The sequence below is a fragment of the Ovis aries genome, chromosome 4 (assembly GCF_016772045.2).
Source record: "Ovis aries strain OAR_USU_Benz2616 breed Rambouillet chromosome 4, ARS-UI_Ramb_v3.0, whole genome shotgun sequence".
Lineage (NCBI taxonomy): Eukaryota > Metazoa > Chordata > Mammalia > Artiodactyla > Bovidae > Ovis > Ovis aries.
In genome coordinates, this window is record NC_056057.1 from 93,814,087 (window position 1) to 93,832,467 (window position 18,381).

Sequence of the window (18,381 nt, forward strand, 5' to 3'; positions counted from 1 at the left end):
TTAAGCCGATGGGTTGAAAGGACCCATAGCGGGAAATGCAGCTCCACACTTCAAGTACTTTTGATGATCTCGCTGTTCTAGGAAATGGGCAATGATTAGACTGTTCTTTATGTGGGACTCGGGGGTAGGTTCTTGCTGGGCACGCTCAGTTGGTCTGACGGTATCCGAAGAAGCAGTCTTGCCTTGCCAGCTTAGCGGGAGCCCTTAGCCATTCCATGGGATCTTGAGTCCCATTTTCCGCTCTGCCTTCTCTCCGCCACTAGTGAATGTTTAACTCTTGATAGGCAGGTGAGCATGAAAATAATTTGCCTAGCTGCTCCGGAAAGTGAGGCCACAGCAAGCTCTTATTATGCTGTCGGAAGTAGCTGTGTTGTGCTCTAATGTTTAATGAGTATGCAGAGTTGGTGAAATTTTTTAGGTTTTAAGAAGAAAACAGTCCGGTTCTCATTTTGAGCTGATGGAATGTAACAAGATGCTTGCCTGTTAAAGCAATGAGCTGCCTAGAGATAATTGTGTTGAGCCACCGATTTCAGACTGATGGTGGAAAAACTGGCTTTGGGGCCACGGCCCTGTGGCAGGCTGACTAAACAGAGAGCTATCAAGTGATTCCCCTGGCTGGTGAGGCACCGCCATGAGGCAGTACATACCTCACGACGCGCTAGAAGTAGCCCGTGTGACCTGCAAGTGAGCCCTCCTCGGGAGCAGTGCTGTCCACGAGCCCCAGGAAGGTGGCCCCACACCGTCTTCTAGATGCCAGCCCCCTCGAGAAAGACAGGAACACCTGCCAGATAGGAATGGTGGCACCTCTTTTCTGGATGCTGCTTTATCTTAAGTTGCCCTCATCCGCACTCCAGCCCCTAGGAGACATTCCCTCTGTCACCTCAGCACTTCCGTGTTCATGTCATGTTGACATGTCAGAGCGCTTTGTGCTTGCTGCCTCTGCCCCTTACCCTGCCCTTCTCATGAATGTGATCTGAGTTCACATTCTGAGTTCATCTATCTATCTAATTCCCCTGGATAGGTAAGCTGTATTTTTTTTTCCCCCTACAATTTTCGACCTGGTAATTTTATGTCCCTGTCCATGTGGTTCCTCCACCTCCCAGCTGAGTGTCCTCTGCAGATTTCATTAGTAAGTTGTTTGCTCCATTCCTTGGCCCTGAATAGAACCCCTAAACAAGAATGGCTTTACTGTTGACTCCCAGTCTTTCACTGCCTGGACTGTCACTTAACTGTCTTTTGTTTATCATCCTGCAGTCCCTTTTTAATCTTCAGTGATTGTGTACTGAACCACACCAATTTGAATTAATTTCCCAAGTTAAATTTCTAGAGGTACTGTATCTAATGCTTTAGCAAAGGGCGAATGAATAACATCTGCTGTGTTCAGGGCAAGTCACTCATCTTGGAACTCTTTGAATGAGTAATAAGTGGGTGAAGGTAACATGGCAAGGCCAGCAGTCATCTTGAGTCACCCAAGGATGGTGATTCCGAGAGACTTCTCTGTCCCTGAGTCCCAGATCCCCATTTTCTTCTCTCGTTGTCACTAGTGGTCTTGGCCATGGTGCCCAATGCTCTCTTAGCTTCCCGGAGCGCTGCTCAGCCATTAATCCTTTTAGAGAAACATTGTAAGCTTTGGGGAAAGGGCAGCCTGTTAACTTGGCTGTTAACTCTTTGGGTCAGCACAGCTGCCTGCATAGGAAATGATGAGCCCTGCCGCCCCTGCTTCTTCTGTGAGGGGCTATGATCTGCCGACCTTTCTCAGATCCTCCGATGGGAGCTCAGGGAATGACTCATCAGGCGCACGTCGGGAGAGCGGGTGAGACAGAAGAGGAAGAAGAATGCCAATTTGCAGCTCCCTATGCTTTCAAGCATATCCACCTGCCTGCCAGAAACGAGCTCACCGTACCCTCCACAGCTCTGTTCTGTGTGCGCCTGACCCTTTGCCGTGCCTTCATTCAAATGGCGCTTTGCTTTTGGGAAACCCTCAACACGCCTCAAACACAGGACGCATCTTGAGAAAGCCACATCTTTTTTTGTTTAAAGGACAAATGAACCCCTTGTTCCCGGCAGGCGGCCTTCCTTTCTAGTTCACTTGTCTATCATTGGCTGCCTCTTCCCTCCTTACCTTGTGTCCCGGCAAGATAAGGGTTTGGCACTTTTCTGTGTATTTTGGGGCCTCGCTTCTCTCGTGGGCTCCATTGAAAAGCCCCTGGTTGTGTCCCAGCCTTGAGAGCTGCAGTGTGTGTCCTCGACATTTTTAGTAAAAAGAACTTGGGTACAGCTGACCCGCACGCTGATGACTTTCCTGAACTTGGTGCCCTCTGTCAGGGACATCACATGGTCTCCTTGGCAACTGTGCCGGTCCTTTCTGCATCATTCTAATTTTCCACTCCCATACTGACTTCCCAACGCATCTCATTCTTGTCTGACTTCAGTATTTCTTGGCCAGTGGGCTGGCTGCTTTGTCTGTCTTGACAAAGTATTCTAAGCTGAAGGCAGGGCTCTGACTCCTGTTGGGAGTCACATATCCTTCCTAGGTATTTCCAAGATACTGGGTCATTCATTATAGGGACCCTTCATATTTATAAGGTATTACACAGTCTCTCAAATTCTGTGTGTTTGATATAATACGTGTTGTTTGATTTTAAACAGTACAGAATGTGAGTTCTCCTAGCGTTCTACAGGCCTTCCTGGTGGACTTTTGTCAAACTCATTATGGACACTAAAGATAAGCTGGTAACGTGTGGAGTCAAAGCCTGGCTGTGTGCCCTGTTTTCCTTGGACATCCCAACCTGTAGGATATCATCTGTCTGCATTCTCCTAAAGCTACTTTATATTAAAATGTAATATTTGAAGGTTTCCTGGAAACTTACTCTGTGGTTCATTGCAGGACAACACAGAAGTTGGTTCAGAAGTTGGGGCTTTATTCCTTTAAGGCACCTTTTAATTCTAAGATTTTATGATTTCAAGATAGGCTGTATATATTCAGAAAAGAAATTGATGCCCCAACTTGACAGTGGGAAAGCAATTGTGTTGAACAACCTAGTGTCTGAGCAGATTTAAATGAATTTAGATTCATTCTGGACATACATAATGAGGTTAGGGTTATCTCGGGAGAAGAGAAGAGGGCAGACTCTTATCTTTTCCTGTTCTCTTCCTTGCCAGCACACTGCAGATTAAGGAAACTGGGGCCTGTCCTCCCTCTTGGTGAAGCAAGCATGAGCCTGCCCTGTCTCAGCGCTGTGTGGACTCCTTGTCCTCCCCAGCCCTGCAGGGAGTCCTGTTTCTGATTGCAACTTTGCTTTTCTTAAAAAACAAAAACAACTAGTGTTCCTGCCTTGCCAAGTTTGGCATCTCTAGTCTCTCAGCCCTATAAATACCAGTCAGGGAAGGACAGAGGATGAGATGGTTGGATGGCATCACCGATTCAGTGGCCATCAGTTTGAGCAAACTCTGAGAGATAGTGAAGGACATGGAAGCCTGGCGGGCTGCAGTCCATGGGGTCGCAAAGAGTCAGACACATCTTAGCGACTGGACAGTAACACCATTAAAATCCTATCAACTCTCTCTCGCTTTTACCCAGCGTGGTTGACAGCACCCTCCCTATTGTGGAGTTCTCCCAGCTTGAACCTCCAGGAAATCTGTGTTGGCATTTCCATCACAGACTATGATGAGAAGGCTATAAACTTAACTCTTTCCTAGGCAAACACCTGTAGTCATTATTAAGAGAGAATCTGTTTCAATTAAAGATCTCTCTTGGTGATACAGTTACTGAGTCTGCAGTGGGCTTACTGACTTCCGGGTAGCAGTGCTTTTGGGGCAGTGAATTGTAAATGTATTTTGCATTTCTGTTGAAGTACTTCCAATACCACTGGGAGAGAAATGTGCTTGAGCTCCCACTCCTGATTCAGCCAGAGCAGCTCCACTTTTTCCCCCTTGATTTATAGAGGGATTTTCCCACAAAATTTTAACAGGTGGAGGAAAAAAATGCCTTGTGCTTAGACAAACACAAAATGTTTCGATAAGGTATTTCCTATCTGTGCCTTCAATTTAACTGACATTTTCAATGCTGGTTATGAATGAAATGTGAAGAATTACTCACCAGCACTTTTTTGCTTTCTATTGCTTTAATTGCAAGAGGTCAGCATTGCTGGCTTGACACAGTTTTGACTTGTGAAATGCCTTGGTATGAAGCAGATTTCATCTTCCTACCAATCCATTGAGAAAACTGGTGTTGAGGTTGAATCTGTTTTTTGAAAATTTGAAACTAATGTATCCTATCCCAGTGTATAGACTGCATGAGTTAACCAGTTCTCCAAACAAAATAAATTATTCCTCTAGTGGGTACAGTTGTTCAGGCTGGTTTTCTCTCGCACATGACGGGTTTGCATTCATTCCTTTTCTTTGCCATTTTCATGAGTGTATCCTGGGTCCTAGGCACAGGGGGTAATGGTGGTGAAGAAAAAAGATACCAGACAGAAGCTTTACAAAGCATGTAGTCTCGGAGGGACACGCGTTGAATAATTGAATAGGACCTCTGGGGGTTGCTATTTTTCCTATTCTCATTTTCCTACCTGTTTTCTTAACCCCTCCTCTTTTTTCCCTTGCATCATTAACACTGCCCTCCTTACATCTTTTTTATTCCTTTTCTCATTTCTATTAAAATTTCCCATGAGGACACCTTCCTGAAACTCATCTCTTCCATCCAACCTCTGTTCTGCTCAGTCGTTTAATGGTACAGCTTTAAATAAACCAAGATTTCACACTTTCAATCTAATGACCTAACCAAGTGAACATTCTCTTTGGATAAAACTAGATCCTACCAAATACTGCTGAAAACCAGAGCTTTGATTTGAAGTTTTTCTCTTCCTTTCCTGTAGCACCAGAGTGCAGATGGGTTTTTGTAGCCCAGAGTCGTGAAAAGCTGGAGTTGGGTAAATTGTCTGCTGCCCTCTTCACCTGGCTGTGTTACAGGATGCTGGTATAGATTGGACGCCAGCTCGAGAAGGAGATTGGTCTTTCTCTTAAGTAACTGCTTCTTTTTCTCCCATAACCCCAAACGCGCACACCCCACCAGATTTGGGGCTTGCCTGTAGGTGGCACAGCCAGAGGTTGCTAATGAGATTCAGCACGCGTCAGTGTTGGGGGGTTTCACCATGGGGGAGCAGGGCACATCAGCTCCTGCAAGTGGATGTGGTAACAGGAAAATGCATTACAAGAGCGGGTGTGGGGAAGTGATTTGACGATACAGCTGAATGTGGGGAAATTTAGCTTTTCCCTTTCTTCAGAAGAGATGATGCACTCAACATCCAAATAGCAGTAATCAATCTGCATTTAAGGCAGCACAAATGGCCACTTCTGGAGAGCTGCATAATATCTCTATTTCCAAATAATTTTCTCTTTCAGGATATTAAGAAGATCTGTTCACTCTTCATCCTATCTCGCCTCCCTACTCCCAGTTCCAACCTATACGACTCAAGCTGTGACATTCATCTCAAAGATTAGTGTGAGGGGTAAAGTCAGAACCCACAAGCTTTAGCTCCTGTGTGTACACAAGGTACGGGCAGTCAAGTTATGAACTCATAGGAAGAAGTCCTCGTTGCCCAGTCTTTTCTGTAATTGTTAATGTGCACTGGTTATATTCTTGCAGAGGAAGTTGTTCTTGATTAACATCTTTAATTAATTGGGTGTTCACTGCCCCTTCCCACCCAGCTGTGACCATTTATCTGCCCATAGCACCTCATCTGTTCTCCACCATTTCATTGTTCTTTTGGCTAAAAGGCTCTTGCTCCTCTCAGATAGCCCCTAAGTATCTGAGGTTTCAAAATAGTTCCAACATATTTCAAAATACATTTGAAGATTATCATACTGTGAGTATAATTTTAATCCCAAATAAATAAGTTGTAGCAATAAAGCGGTAACATTTGATCCTTGCCATTTTTGAATGTCTCCTAACTTGACTCCCTAAGCCACTGGTTCTCACAGTCTGGTCCTCAGACCAACAACATCATTTTCACCTGGGAGCTTGTTAGAAATGTGAATTTTCAGGTCTTGCCCACATCTTCCCACCCTAAACCTATGGAAACAGAAACTGGAATTCAGCCCCAGCCATCTCTTTTCACACGTCCTTCAGGTAATTCTAACACACACTAAAATTTGAGAACCACTGTCCTAAACAATTCTTAACTCCTGTTTTTTTTTTTTTTGTTTTTGTTTGAAGAAAAAAATTAAAATTGTGTCCTTTTTGCAGCACATTAATAATTTAGTAGTTGGAATTGTAACCATTAAGCAAAGGTGATAGAGACTGAGCCGGGGACGGGATCAGCTTTGGATCTCTCTGCACGCCTGCCCTGGTGGTGCTTCCTGGGCAGCCACACTTGTTTCTCAGCAAGCCCTTGACTAGCTCTGTATTCCCTTTGACTCCTTGCCCCCTCCTCGTGCTCTGCATTTGTGACTCTCTAACCAGATTCCTTCTGAGTAGCCTCTTCCAGCTCTCGGCTAATTTAATGTGAGGTCATCTTGAGAGCTGCTGTTCTCACGTGATCCGTGGTATCAGGGGGCAGAGTGGCTGGGGAGCTGAGTCTCTATTACAGACGCCACTCTCCTACTTCTGCTCTAATCCTTGGAAATCTCTCCAGAGGACTGGAGTTCAAATAATTAATCACTGATACATCAATGCCCAGAATTTTATAGCAGCTTGTGAGAGAGAAATTTCCTTCAGAGCTTTCTTTCTTTTGTAGATCTCTTTGCATCTAAGTTTCCTGTAAATTCCCTCATGTGAATGTGATCTTCTATGCTGCCCCCCAGCTCCTCTCCCCTAGCTCTGGGCCCAGAAGTTGAGTAGGCTTACTTCCTATGCCTCTTGCTTCTGGGTCAAGTTCAGAGAGCCAGATCTCTAGTGGATGGCAGCGAATCTTTTCCAGCAGGTCCCTGTAAATGTACTCACATTGGAAAAACCATTTTCTCAGCAGTAAGTCTGTTGCGTCTTTTGACTGAGTAAAAGGCATTACATTTTTCTCTGATGTGTTGTTTTTACAGTAACAAATAGCAGGTGCATTGGAGGAGAAAACAAAAACACATGGCCTGGTGGGGATGTGGATGAGCGAGTAAACAATTGTGAACATCGTGATAAGCATGAAGATCCCAGTGGGCATATAGGATACGTGGGAATGAACACCTAAATCGAAGGGTTTATCCACAAAGAGAGTCTACAAGCCAAGGCATGCTCTGTCCGGGTTGCCTGGGGAAAGGAGGTGCAAAACAGGAATGGTGCTTCACTGACCCATGACACAGCCGTCCCGGTTGTATGAATTTATTCTAAGAAATAATTAGTAAGATGCCTGACAGTTGTTCCTTTGGCATTATTTCTAGGGCTGGAAGTATTACACTGGAATACTACAGTCACAGAGATGCCCAGCAGTAGACAGTTGTTAAATTATTGGATGTGCGTCCATGTTACAGGTTTATGTGCAATGATTAGAAAATGATGTAATAAAACTAACAACACAAGGAAGTGTTCATTTAGTTACTATTTCTGAGGGGGAAAAGAACAATTGCTAAACTTTGCCCACAATTTTCTTAAAGTGTGCAGGTGTGGTAAAGAATCTGCCTCCCAGTGCAGGAGACACAAGAGACGCAGGTCTGATCCCTGGGTGGGGAAGATCCCCTGGAGAAGAGAATGGCAGCCCACTCCAGTATTCTTGCTGGAAAATTACATGGACAGGGGAGCCTGGTGGCCTTCAGTCCGTGGAGTCACAAAGAGTCGGACACAACTGAGCGGACACACATACCTGTATGTGTATCAACACTTAAAAATTATGTTAATGGTGCTTTTATCTTGAAATCGAATTATGAATTGTTCTTTCTTGTACTTTTTCTGGCCCTGTATTGCCTCTGTGATAAAGACATGAAAAAATTATAAAAACCAGTGTCATTGAGACAGTTTTCCATTGTCATTGCCTCTAATCTTCCCTTTCTGCAGCCTTGTCCCCTCAAGAAGACTTGAGACTGACACGGACCATTTCTACTGGGCGCTGCTAGTCCTGTGGCCCTAACCTGGGACAGCATCGTCTGCTCATGTTTTCATGAATCTAATATTGCGCTGCCTGGTGGTTCTCTTCCACAGAGCTCAGTTTTCCCCTCTTAACCTGAGCATAGCAGATCGCTTGTCACACCCGGCACAACAGAAATACATCTTCATTTCTTTTTACATTAGTTTTAGATGAGGTTGCCCAGAGTTCCTTGTTATTTGCTCTGCTGCCTCATAAGTCCTCCCGCCTCCCCTTGACCGTAGGACTCAATTTCCTCCTTTCCCAACTATGTACGCTCCATCTTTTCTGTCTTATCAGTGATTCTGATTCCATTGACAATACAGTGGCATCATCTTAGCACACCCGCCCCACCATTGTGCACCTGTGCGCGCTCCGCATCTTATTTTCTGAGTGTCAGGACCTGGTTGCCTCCTCCAGGTGCCAAGAAACCAGTATAAAAAGCTGAAGAAAGTGTTGCTTGCTGCTGTGTTTCACTGCTGTGTTTGTTTCAGTTGAAACTCTGTATTCATCAATGTGAGCTAAAAATACCTTGCAAGATTCTTTAGAAGTTTAGCAAGTTAACTGGCTCTTTGTTCTGTTTTTCCTCCTTTTCTGTTTGAATTCTTTCCCTCTCTCCATAGTTACATACTCTGTACTACCCAGTAGGTGCTTCTGATGGTCCTGCCACTTGGTCCTGTTTCCTTGATCATGATAGCTGGGGCTTTGCTCCCATCACTGCCTTTCAGATGGCCAACTGCCTCCTCTAGCTCTCGGGGACCTAAGGAGGGGAACGTGAGGCTTCTGATCTTGATGCCCTTGTGCTTCTGCTCAGAGGACAGGCTTTTAACTCTTCTGTCTTGCCCCACTCCAAGTAGTGAAACCAAGATGCCTGCAACCTGGAGCATATATCTTACCACAAATCTGCACCTCCAGGAAAGCCAACAAGCTCACTCTTCTGTGCTCTATGCTCACTTTGGCATTATCCAGTCTCCAGTCTGAAATATCTTCACACTCTGTGTTAGTCAGTGGACATTTGTTTAGCTTTACCAGGTGTGCAATAAATGAACTAGATGACCCTGAGTTTAAGACTATGTGAATATAGCTCTGTATTAAATACTATAGCAAATATTAAGGCTAGAAGTCAAGCCCTCAAAGGGCCCGTAGTCTAGCTATAGAAATAAAGTGAATGCATGATGCAGTTCAGAAATACCGCATTGCAATTTGTAACTGGCTGCTCCACTGAGTGATGCACAGACGTGTACCCATTCACATGTATAATTCTACCGCTTCAGAGTAGCTTGTAGATACTTCCAGTATTCAAACAGACCTCCACCTAGAACCCCTGATTTAGCAGTTTGTATGTGACAGCTGTTTTATGATTGATTGGGATGAGGTGGTGGCTACAGATAAGCTGTAATTCTCTTTTTTCTCTAGTGTGGATCTATGAATGATTTGCACGTAAGGGTCTGGAGAAAATGGACTCACTGGATTAGGAGTAATGTGGAAATCGTGAGAAGACAAATGGGCCCATGAAAGCCAGGTTTCCCCTTGATGGCACAGGCTGGGGGTCTCTGTTATGGGTATAAGCAAGGGAGCAAAGTGATGAACTGATTTTGTGAAGAAGTCATGGAGCGGTGGTGTGCACTCTCAAAGGATTTAGTTAAAATAGTCCTGATGTTATCTTGGAATAAATTGATGTGGGCCTGGCCCAAGAGGGTTACAGCAGAGCCGAGTGAGCACAATTAGGAAGGAAGAAAGGCTTGGCTGTAGGCAAGGACGCAGAGCAGAGTTAGGGGGCAGCTTGGTTTCCTGGTTAACAAGACAGTGTTGTTAAAGGGGAGTTGCCAGCCAGGGCCTCCTGGTCTTGCCGCATCATTCCCCGTGCCTCTGCTGTCTGCTTTCCGTCACTTTGTTTCCTTTAGATCCCTTTTATGGAAAAGTGGTTCTTTCTGTGAAACTGTTGGAGTTCCCATTCCCCAGAAAAATTCACATATATAATTCTCTGACTATTTCAGGTTGGTTCATAGGTACTCCCAGCATTCTCCCTGAAGTCACCAGGTAGAGAATTCCTGGGACTTCCAAGGTGGTCCAGTGGTTAAGACGCCATGCTTCCAATGTAGAGTTCTGGTTCATTACTTGGTTGGGGAACTTGATAAAATTCCACATACCACACTGCATGGCCGAAAGATAAAAATAATTTTTTTTTTTAATCCCAAGAAGAGGGACTTCCCTGATGGTCCAGTAGCTGAGACTCCATGCCCCCAGTGCAGGGGGTTTGGGTTCTGTCCCTCAGCAGGGAACTAGATCCAGCATGCCACAACTAAGACCCCATGCAGCCAAATAAATAATTGAATTTTATGTTTTAAAAATTCCTCATGTGGCAACTATTTTATGATTGGGTTAAGGCTGGCTCTAACCATACATTCTTTGAACTTTTTTTGTAAACTTACAAAAATATTCAGAATACCGGTCTACCATTGTTGTATTGAATTTAAGGTCATGGCCTCTTTGCCACAAGATGAACTGATGATTCAGGATGTCAGTGGTGCTAAGGCTTGTGTCTTGGAGATGGAGGCTTTTCTGCAAAGGGCCCTAGAACCGAAGAGCAGACCGTTTCTTTGTACAGAGTGTTAGGTTCTAATCCTTTTATGCTAAGTAGCAGGCTAAGCTCCCTTTTAACAACACCCATGTCTGCCTTTGCAGAGTTGACGGTTTTATCTTCTAGTGGGAAAGCAGTAGCATCTCATACAGGAGAATTTCAAACTTGACAAGAAGAGTTTTCTGCTGATCTGAATGGGGTTCCTGTCCCACGCTATAGCTTCTAGAAGCTTCTAGAAGCAACCTAAAAAGCAGAGTTTTCGTCCCTCTCCTTTACTGTTGCCTCTGTGTATGTGTGCAGACGTTACTCACTTTTCCCGGCTGGCAATGATTTCTGTCCATTATTGACACACTGGTCGTTGCCATCTTTGTGCTGTGGCTGCTTGGAGAAGAAAGCCTCCAACAGGCACAGGCTGCGTTCTGCCCGACTGCTTCCTTTCTCCCGGCCGGCCTGAGCTCCAGCCTGCCTTTGTGAGAAAGCAGCTATTAAGCAGACACAGCAGGCGAAGTTTAGAAGTCAGGAGTTTCATTCCTTGCCTAATGAAAAGGGATGTTGAGCCGTGGTTTCAGCCTGCAGGAAGCGTGGGGAGAGGAGTCGCCATTTGCTCGGTGGAGCGGGCATTGGTGGAAAGCAAACCCACTACCTTCTATACCCTCCCAGGTCTTAAAAGTCAGAGTGCCCCCAAACCTAGGCCACAGGGGCTGAATTATGTAAGATACAGGGATTGCCCCACCAAGAAGTCATGACAAGCCAGCAGAAGCAGGATCTCGTTTTCATTTTCTGTATATACAGCTGTTAGTAAACAAGCATGTCATATATGCACTTTGCATCCTGGAAGAAAAAGGTACATAGTATATTCCTTTCAGAAACAGCACTGTGGTGAGCCTACCGCTCTTGGTGTTTGATCCTTACTTCTTTGAGATAAGAGCAGGTATTACTGCACTGAGTTGTTCCCACAGATCCTCTCTCTCTAGAAGCCCTTGTGTCAGACTGATGGAGGTTTTCTGGGGATGGCTCACCCAGGGCCCTTTCTGCAGCAGTGGGCAAACAAGGACCAAAGCAACCGCACAGGGCGGGAGACCTGAGTCTCCCTGAGCGGGCTTGAGACTGTTCAGCAACTTTTGTCAGTGAGCCCTCAGGCTGTGCGGCCTGGGTCCAGTGTACCATTTACTCTTTAGAGGTTGTCCTGGATGAGGGGGGGGGGGGGGGCAGCATTTGTAGTTAGTATCTACAGATAATAATAAAAAAAACTTTCACTTTTGTCTCTGCTTTGTTAAACTAACAACAACTGTTTCTCAGCTTAAGTATGATCTGCTGTTGTTCAGTCGCTCAGTCGTGTCTGATTCTTTGCGACCCCATGGACTGTAGTCTGCCAGGCTCCTCTATCCATGGGGTTTCCCAGGCAAGAACACTGGAATGGTTGCCATTTCCTTCTCCAGAGGATCTTCCTGACCCGAGTCGGACCTGGGTCTCCTGCATTTCAGATAGCCACCTGGGAAGTCCTTAAATACGATATTGCCTCTTGAGTGTAAATGAAATGTACAAAATGTGCCTGAAATCTTATCTGATTTAGCAATTGTATCTAAAGTATGAAAAGATGAAGTCTTTGAAGGTTTTTCCAAAATTAATGCCTGAATGCAACCAAGTATCTAATAATCTTTTTAGGAACAAGGTCCTACTCATGTCCATCACATCAGTGATGCTGTCCAACCATATCATCCTCTGTCATCTCTTCTCCTCCCGCCTTCAGTCTTTCCCAGCATCAGGGTCTTTTCCAGTGAGTCGGTTCTTCGCATCAGGTGGCCAAAGTATTGGAGTTTCAGCTTCAGCATCAGTCCTTCCAATGAACACCCAGGACTGATTCCCTTTAGGATGGGCTGGTTGGATCTCCTTGCAGGCCAAGGGACTCTCAAGAGTCTTCTCCAACACCACAGTTCAAAAGCATCGATTCTTCAGTGCTCAGCTTTCTTTACAGTCCAACTCGCACATCCATGCAGGACTACTGGAAAAACAATAGCCTTGGCTACACAGACCTTTGTTGGCAAAGTAATGTCTCTGCGTTTTAATATGCTGTCTAGGTTGGTCATAGCTTTTCTTCCAAGGAGCAAGCATCTTTTAATTTCCTGGCTGCAGTCACCATCTGCAGTGATTTTGGAGCCCAAGAAAATAAAGTCTGTCACTGTTTCCATTGTTTCCCCATCTATTTGCCATGAAGTGATGGGACCAGATGCCATGATCTTAGTTTTTTAAATGTTGAGTTTTAAGCCAATTTTTTTCACTCTCCTCTTTTACTTTTATCAAGAGACTCTAGCTCCTCTTCGCTTTCTGCCATAAGGGTGGTGTCATGCATATCTGAGGTTATTGAGATTTCTCCCAGCAGTCTTTATTCCAGCTTGTGCTTCAGCCAGTCTGGCATTTTGCATGATGTACTCTGCGTACAAGTTAAATAAGCAGGGTGACAATATACAGCCTTGATGTGCTCCTTTCCAATTTGGAACCAGTACGTTGTTCCATGTAAGGTTCTAACTGTTGCCTTTTAACTTGCATATAGGTTTCATAGGAGGCAGGTCAGGTGGTCTGGTATTCCCATCTCTTGAAGGATTTTCCACAGTTTGTTGTGATCCACATAGTCAAAGGCTTTAATGTAGACAAGGAAGCAGAAGTAGATGTTTTTCTGGAATTCTGTTGCTTTTTCTATGATCCAGTGGATGGTGGCAATTTGATCTCTAGTTCCTCTGCCTTTTTAATATTAAGACTTAATTTTAAAGAATTCTCGTTTGTTTCAGATCTCATATGCGTACTGTTATCCATATTTTCTGTTTGAGGTATGATGGTTTTTCCCCTTGGAGTAGTGTGTTTAACCTTGGTTAAGTCCTAAATTTCTGCTTATGTCATAAAGCTCCTTTGGGATCATAGAGAGAAAGAATTTTAGTTTACCATCCCTCTGCTTTTACAAAGAACCTGTTTTCTGACTTACTGCCCAGGCCCTGTTCTTTTTTCCTCGTAGTATATGAGGTGCTCTCCAGCCCCTAGGAGAGGCCAGGCGTTCAGCAATGTTCTCACATGAACCATCTGTTTACTGGGTAGGTCCGTTTATTTTAGTTGTCCTGATTGTTAGAACAGGAGAAGGCTGTAGGCAGTTTGTGCCCCCACAGGACCTGCAGAAAGCTAAGCATGCCTCGCCCTGAAGGGAAGCAACTTACAATTGGGGTGACGGTGAGCTTGCCCTGCCTCACAGAAGGTTTGTTCCCAAGACTCCTGCTTCGAGTTTATGGTAGCAAAATGGGGAAAGCTTGTTGGTGGCCGGGGAGACTGTAGAAACAGAACACAGTCTGGATACACACAGGGCTTAGGAGCTCAAAGAGTTGGAGCTACTGTTAGTGTGGAGTTCCCAAGAGACCAGGGGCTAAACCTTGAGAATCAGCCCCCATCTGTGGTCATCATCAGATTCCCTGAATGATAAAGCACTGGTCTAAAATTAAATGGAGAAATTTTGACCCACTTGCAATGTCTAAAGCCCCTGCCTTGATTCAAATTCAGGAGGAACTGTGGCATTCAAGGAACTTGGGAATGTTTTCTTTCCATTAACAGTTCAGAGTAGAGCGAGTTACAGTTTTTTTAAATTCTGTATTTTGATTTCTTACCCTCATCACGGAATGGAATCTGAGTAGAACGGGAAGTGTTTTGTTTGTTGTTTCTGAACAGAGGATGTTTCAGATAAGTTGAGTTAAGAGATAGGTCCCCTGGGTGGAAAAGGAGGCAAGTGATGAGAGCCACATATGTAAGAAATGACTGTTCCACTTTGCACTGAGCAACTCCCACCCAGTTTGATTTGTGAATTGGATTTAGAAAGTTAGGACTTGAGAGTAATACCTTAGTTCTCTTCGTTCATGGAGCCTGAGTATGAGGAGGGCTGCAGTGTGGTTCATAGCGTGAGGGTCCAACACCTTGACCCTGGTCTGGGCAGTTTAACACTTTCTCTGGGATATGGACACCCTAGAAAGTCTAGTTCATGAAGCAGACACATTCCTGAATCTTTCTCTGTCCCTAAACACAAATGTTCCCTACATGGCAGTATGCACAAAGTGTTAATCACTCAGTCGTGTCTGACTGTTTGCAACCCCATGGACTATAGCCTGCTCTGTCCATGGTATTTCCCAGCAAGAACCCTGGAGTGGAGGATTGCCATTTCCTCCTCTAAGTATTCGTGAAGGTCTTAACTAATTGCTTAGTGCTGTACCATCACCTTTGAGTCTGCGTTCCCTCACTGTTACACAAGTGATCAGGTCCCTGAAGCTACCACTCAAGGGATTAGGACGCAAAAGGTGGGAGATGGGACCAATCCAATTAGGATGCAAAAGGTGGTCAAATGTGTGTTGGAGGATCCCCTGCTAAACTCATTGTCATTACAACCTGAGACTGACCGAAAATGAGGCTTATTCTCAATTATGCACCTTTGCTAATTTCTTCCCGATTTAATTATTATTTATTGGCCATGCTGCACAGCTTGCATGATCTTAGTTACCCAACCAGGGATCGATCCCAGGTCAGGCAGTGAAAGCACTGCATTCTTAACCACTGGACCGCCAGGAAACGCCCTTCTTCCCCCATATTAAAAAGACTTCTGTACAGTATTGCTTCATTCAGGGCGATTTATCTGTTTACCTGGGAGAAACTTATCTCCATTAGAATTGGAACGCTAGGTACATACATTGCATTGAAAATGTTTCATGTGATTAAACCCAGAAAGAAACATGATCACTTCAAGAAACAGTATTACTTCTGTTTTTTAGGAATGTGCTCTTCCCGCTGATTTTTCTTTTATGCCTGGAACAATGCCTTTCATTTGGAGACAAGTTAGGGAGCTCTCTCTGATAACAAGGTGAACAGTTGGCCTTAACTAGCAGCCAAGCCATGGTTACTGGGCTTAGGGGAAGAGCAGACGCGTACCCTCCCCGCCATGGAATGTTCTGAATAACACCAGCTCCTCAGCAGTGTGCCCTCTGTAGTCACACATGCCCAGTGAACTGACCTCTCTTCTTGCCCCCTTTCCCACCCTCCTTACCCCTTCCCACTGTGGTTTGTATTTTCATTGAGCGCTTTTTTTCCCCTTTCTCTTTCTTTACAGAGCTATTAAGAATGGCAAAGGATTGCATAGCAAGAAGGAAGTGCCTATCCACCGGGTCGCAGACATATCTGGGGTGAGTTGTGTCGTTGAATGAAGCCATGTGACTTTGAGGCGCCAAGAGCTTGGCTGCTGCTTCACTGAAGGGCCTCCGCTTATGTGTTTTCTGTAGCTCGTTTGTTTTCAGGCACTGAATGTGAGTTTTTCCACGGCTTCTGCTAATGCCTCTGTAGAGATCCTGTTTTATTTTCTGGGAAAACAGAATTTAAACCAGGGCATAAAACCTCCCAGCTCTCCACCTGAATTTTTACTTAGTTGCTTTTCCATTTTCTTATTATCATGAGTTAGAAGATATTTCTCTCGAGTTGTCTTAAAATGAAATTACCTTAAATTAAAAAAAAAAAATTTCTGTTTAATTCTATGACTGCAAAGTCTTAGTGAAAAAAAAATGTCAAATCCTAATGAATGAGGCTGGAAAGTTGTGAGCATCCTTTGAGCTAACAGATCTATTAGATGATAGAAAAGAAGAGGTGATGTGGATACTTTTCAGCTGCCTAAAGGCTGTGTCCAAATGACTATTTGCGACTAGGATGTTAACTTGCATATTTAGGAACTTCTGTGTCTGAGTTAGATACCTATGTTAATTGAGACAGTTTATTCATTTATTCAGCAAGTACCTACGGTGCCTGGAACTGTTCTCAACAGTGAGGATGTAACAGTGAACAGGACAGATGAAGACAGATAAGGTCCCTACATGCAAGCACTAAAGAGAGACAACAGTAGTGCCAGGGAGCAACCGCTTGGAAGAGACATAGAGCAGCCCAAGGCGGTAGTGAGGGTTCTGAGTTTGATTTTGATCAGGGGGCCAGGGAAGACCTGTTGGCTGTCAGTTTCGCCCTCTGTTCCTGGGACACACGCCATCCAGTTCTCCCATAGTCACTACTGGGTAAGGAGGGGCTCCGGGTCCTGTGTAGAGAGAGCACATAGCCCAGGGGACATGACAGAGGAGGAGCTTGTCAGCCTCAGCTTGGACATTTGGACAGCTGGCCCTGGGCACCAAGAAGAAAATACTATTGTAAACAGAAGCTCAGCCGAGCCCACAGCAGTGATGAATTCCAGTGTATCTTGTTCTGTTGTGTTCCCAAGCCTGACTCGGGCTCTTCCTGTAGTTCCTTGTGATGACTTCCAAACCCATCTGGCCAGCTCTCTATTGCCTGAGTGTGGTGTTCCCCTGTGGGTATCAACCACTGGCCTTCTGTTAAATTTTCCCTCTCTGTAGCAGTCACTGCATACTACAGGTTGTACAGTGTGGCCTATATTAATTGCTCTTCGGTCAAGATATCATGCCACTGTTTATCAAGTGAGGTCCATTGCTGTGTATCCCTCGTAGCTGAAGTCTGGCGTTTGAGCTGCAAGTGACTATGTTGCGTCTACTGAGGCTTATGTTTCACAGGTGATTTTCCCTGGTATCAGGCGAGTTTCCTCTCTTGTTTACCATGCTGAGGAATTGTTCATGTGCGTATTAATTTCTCTCTGTATCTGCTGTGGCCTTCTCAGCCATATTTCTTTTAATGTCATTCTTTTGGTCAAATCAAAGGGTAATTTTTGTTTTGATTTTTTGACTGCAGGGGGGAGAAAGTTGTATTTTGGGAAACATAGTGGTGATTCCTGCACTGAGAGCAGATGTGCCCGCCCCAAAGCTCTTGTCTGGCCCACACTCTGGGGCCATCCAGAAGCTGAATTGAGCCCTGGGATGGTGCTCTGTTTTGGCCTGCAGGGTTCGTGTCCATGCTTAGAGTGCCCACTGGGATCGAGGTGAGGCCCTTGATGGCTTTTTGAGGCAGAGTTACACTTGTTTTGGGATTGTCCTCTTGGCATTCCCAGCACAGTGTCCTAGTAATCTTCAATGCTATCTTTGAATCTCATACTGCCTCCTACCTTGATGTGTTTCCTTTGTGTGGGTTTTGTGTTTTGGTAGCCATGAATCTTAGGAAACTTGTCTTCATGATCCGCCTCCCCCCCCAAACTGTAGTTCAGTCTCATGCATACGTTTATTCTCTTTGCTGCCTAGATATTGGAGGATTGGTTTGTTCTTACATTACTCAAAAATAAATGCAAGTCAAACTCCTCCACTTACCACATAAATAAAAGAGGATAGCTGGATCACGTGGGAGAGTGAAAGTGAAAAAGCTATTCCATTCAATAGATGTCAGAATGACCTTGTCCACCTTCATCACACATTATTCAGTTTAGATTAAAGGCTTTTTTGGTGCCCTCTCAAACAGAAGAGTTTTGTCTCCCTTTTCTAACCTTCTCTTCTTTCTGTCACAGTATCATGTTCAGTATGTGTGTGTTGAATTCTCTTGCACTATTTAAGTGTGATGTATGGGTCTCCAGTTTCCTGAAGTGTTCCAGTAATGTTACTGAGGGACCCGTGGTCAGGTGGGGTCAGTCAGGCCAATGGTTTACATCCAGGTGAACTAACAAACATCGGAATAAAGGTCATCTAATACAAACGTGTAATGGTTTCATTAAAGTTTGTAAAAAAATTTTTTTTAATCTTTGTGTCCCTCCCTCCCCTCGTTGGCCACCCTCTCAGTTGCAGGCTGTGGTAAACGGTAGTGCTCATT

General features: G+C 44.7%; 1 protein-coding gene across 1 annotated transcript in view; it reads left to right on the forward strand.

The window, feature by feature from the left end:
• SND1 (staphylococcal nuclease and tudor domain containing 1) overlaps positions 1 to 18,381 on the forward strand; it is a 419,819-nt gene that overhangs the window by 223,884 nt on the left and 177,554 nt on the right. Inside the window, exon 14 of the mRNA XM_027968778.3 lies at positions 15,755 to 15,827. Within this exon, the coding sequence (XP_027824579.2) occupies positions 15,755 to 15,827 (73 nt within the window). The remainder of the gene's footprint in view (positions 1 to 15,754; positions 15,828 to 18,381) is intronic.